Here is a 3,704-nt window from a genome sequence, read left to right as displayed (position 1 = left end):
CACAAAGCAAATTAATCACATTAATCCTGACTATATCATACTAGCACACATAACTGATTAAACAAATTAATCCTAGAAAATGGTATAAATAAAATACGCATCTCACACAAAACATCCCCGGACACATACACCATGTATAAGTAATGATCACATAGGAATCCCCATTTGACCATAGAGGTTATGACTAACATTAATCTTACTAGGTTTGACAAAAATTTCTCTTTTGTTTGGGGGGGGTGTGCGGGGGGGGGGGGGGGGGGGCATCCTTGCAAGACTTGAGTTGTAGGCATCTAATGAGTTTCAAATTGTTTAATCTAACTGGGCATGACATAAATTTCATGAAGGAGAACGAATTCACAAACAATAAACTAAATAATGGGAAGGGACATGATATGGGGAGTCACCTAAAGACCTTGACACTTGATATAAAAATGGGTCATAGTATAGGCATACCAGCTTGAAGTGGCTTGAGGTATGTGTAGATTGTTTCTTTTTAATATTAGATGATAGATGTCGTACATTATCACAAACAATATTAAGGTTAATGTAATTATGGGTGTAGTTTATATGTGAAGGGACATGATATGGGGAGTCACCTAGAGACCTTGACACTTGATATAAAAATGGGTCATAGTATAGGCATACCAGCTTGGAGTGGCTTGAGGTATGTGTAGATTGTTTCTTTTTAATATTAGATGATAGATGTCGTACATTATCACAAACAATATTAAGGTTAATGTAATTATGGGTGTAGCTTATATGTGAAGCTTAGCTTAAATTTTTAAGTTATCCACTCACTTTTGTGTAAAGGTAATATTTCCACGTTCTAAAAAAGTGTACTTGAGTTTTTACATAAGCTATGAAGTTTTAATGAAAATCATCTTCTCTTTCTTATTAAGTTATCCACTTACTCTTGTGTAAAGGTAATATTCCCACATTCTAAAAAAGTTTACTTGAGCTTTTAACACAGCTTTTAAGTCTTGATAAAAATCATCTTCTCTTTGTTAAATTGGTTCATGACCATTCTTTCTTATTGGATCTCATTACTTATTTGTAGGTGATTGTCTAGTTTATAAGTTGAGGCCTCAATCTGCAAGACTGTAACCCCAAAGCATGAGCAGAAATCTCAAATTGAGGAGATTATGTTTATGAAGCAAGGGGCTTAGTGATGTTGGTATGAAGCACTTAGGACTCTAGCTTCAACACTATGTATCCTTGTAACCACCAACATTGTAAAGAAGGAAAAATGGAACATGCAAATTGGAGTTGTAGTTACTCACTAGGGTATCGCCCACGTTCTACAAAGTTATATATATATATCTCTCTCTCTCTCTCTCCTTTACAACTTATAGCCCTCAAACTTACCATATGTGTTGCCCATGACATTAGATATTGTGTGTGTGCACGTGCGCGTGCATACACACACATGAGCATGTGCATACTCTTGAGGGCATGGGTGTGTTCATGCATCCTTTGTGCGTGTAGGAGGGTTATAATGGGAGGAGAGAGAGAGGGGGGGGGAGCGCTCGTTATTCAAACATTAGGGCTAGGCTTGAAGTCATGAACACTAGTACAAAGGAACCTGTCAACTAGTTACGTTGTGACAAGTTTAGGATGTTATATCAGTGTTCACGAAAAACCGAGGTTTAATGTCAGGTGAATGGCAAATTTTGAAAAATAACCTTCAAAATTCAAAATAACAATTCGCAAAAACTTGCAAATTTTAAAGGATTTTAGTTATAATTTTGTTTTTAAAAAACCTTGAAAATTTAGGGAAAAACCTACAAAAATGTGAGGTTGAGGAATTGTTGGGAAAAATGTTTTCAGCGAACTGCTTTATGTCGTTTTTGCCGTGTGTGCAGTGCGAGCATCCCGTGTGGGTGGGTGTACTCGTGTGGTGGTTGGGTGCACACACACGTACGATGCAGGGTGGCCTTTCCTTCCTCGCTCGCTCGGCTGCTTGGGAATTGCGAGCTAAAGGCAGGAAATTGGTCGCATCGACAAGCCGCATGGGTTCTTCCGTCAACAGGGGGCCATTTCCCTTAGGTTAAGAGCCTTTTAGAGCTTTCAAGCACAAACAAAAGCTTGGCCTGCAGCGATGGTGTCTTCTTATCCTTGGCGTGGAATCAGGCGGTCGAAATCCAGATAGTATAAACCCTCAACGTCACAATTGGGTATTGATCCTGTAACCCACCATTCCTTGTAAATTAGGGCTCTTCAGTGCTCCAAAGTAGGGTTTGATCCTGAAATCAGGGTTTTAATTTTTGGGTTTATTAGGTCTGAGCTTTGTTTGAGCTGCTGCATTGCAGAGATTTCGAATTGCAAGAAGGATTTACTTTTAAGCAAGGGTTTGCTGGTATTAGGGGTTTCGGATCCAAGAGGGGTCAGCCCAAGCAAAGATTAATGAGGTTTTACTGCTGAGATTAGGTCTTTCCAAGCGAGGATTACACAGGGTTTGTCAAAAGCAAGGGTTTCTGAGAACCCGTACTCTTTCTCCAGTTTGTCATAGCTTGTAAGCTTGCTATTTGATTTGGTCATAATCAGCAAGATGAGGAGTGCCATAGCTTTTCTGACACCAGAGCACCCCAAGATGAGGAGATGGGGAGCTCCAGACCAATCTCCAATCTTGTCCACCATGGTGTCAAGGCAAGCCATGACCATGAACTATGATCAGCTCCACGGCCAATCCGAGGTTGAGCAGCTTAGCGAAGCCGAGATCGCAAAGCAATGGAGAGAATTCGACAAGGATGAGGTGCACCATAACCAAATCAATGGTGGCTATGGCGACAATAGAAAGCACAACAAGCCCTCTGGGTCATGGGCGTCCTGGTTGAAAACCCCAGCTAGAGTATTCAGGAGCTCCACATCATCATCATCATCACAGAAACAACACAAGGAACCCCCTACCCCCATGGCTAATGGTGGGGCTAAGAAGGCTTCCAAGAAGAGACCCTCGTGGTTGCCTGACCCAAACAATAGATGGCCTCAAGGATGGTAGAACAATGACCATTATATAGCACAAAAAGAGAGAGAGAGAGAGAGAGAGAGAGAGCATTCAAAGATGAGTTTGAAGGTGTTTTTTGGTCCATGAAGAACTTGGAGTGGCATCAATTCACCTACAACACTACCAATCCTATGAATTGTGACCCAAGTCTCACACATCCTAATAATTTAAGTTTTGAGTTGCTTGCCTAGACCTATTCATCCTAGTTTCAAGAGCATTATGGTTCCCCCAAGAAGTAACCAATCTCCAATTATTTCTTTGAAGACTAGACTTGATATTCATCTAATAAGAAACTTTATGCATGGTTTCAGTCCTTTGTATAGAAACTTTGTTCATCTAGTATGGTACTTTATTTAGATATGTATGGTTTGTCATTTGTAGAGTATGTCACATTATTGACTATTCTCTTTTTGGATTGGAACCTCAAGGTGAATAAAATCACATACATTTGAGAAAGGCAATGCCAAGAAGCACAACATACAACATTTGTATGCTAACCTCAAAAAGGGGCGGGCAAGGGGGAGAGAGAGAGAGAGAGAGATTTGCCCATAAGTAAAGATTAGACAATATTCCTATGTATCCTAGACCTGCAATCCCCACCCCCCCAAAACCCCCCTTTACTCTCAATGCATGCATGTGAGAGCTAATGTGTATTTGTGATAACCCTATGTCTAGTGCTATAGTGATTTGATGTCATGCT

The 3,704-nt window shown here is 40.3% G+C and overlaps 1 protein-coding gene across 2 annotated transcripts; it reads left to right on the top strand.

Annotated features, from left to right (window-relative positions):
- The first annotated feature begins 1,781 nt into the window (after positions 1–1,781).
- On the top strand, positions 1,782–3,364 carry LOC147630346 (uncharacterized). 2 transcript variants are annotated; one of them, XM_086809979.1, is made up of 2 exons: positions 1,782–2,174; positions 2,310–3,364. In XM_086809979.1, exon 2 carries the CDS (start codon positions 2,549–2,551, stop codon positions 2,996–2,998), a length of 450 nt encoding a protein of 149 aa, XP_086666105.1. In that variant the 5' UTR covers positions 1,782–2,174; positions 2,310–2,548; the 3' UTR covers positions 2,999–3,364. The 2 variants fall into 2 exon arrangements, with proteins under 2 accessions (XP_086666105.1, XP_086666106.1); XM_086809980.1 differs by having other exon boundaries at positions 2,278–3,364.
- Positions 3,365–3,704: the final 340 nt, after the last annotated feature.

Source organism: Cibotium barometz, chromosome 16 (assembly GCF_041138505.1).
Source record: "Cibotium barometz isolate CiBa-2024 chromosome 16, ASM4113850v1, whole genome shotgun sequence".
NCBI lineage: Eukaryota > Viridiplantae > Streptophyta > Polypodiopsida > Cyatheales > Cibotiaceae > Cibotium > Cibotium barometz.
This window is presented reverse-complemented; position numbering and strand designations above follow the sequence as displayed.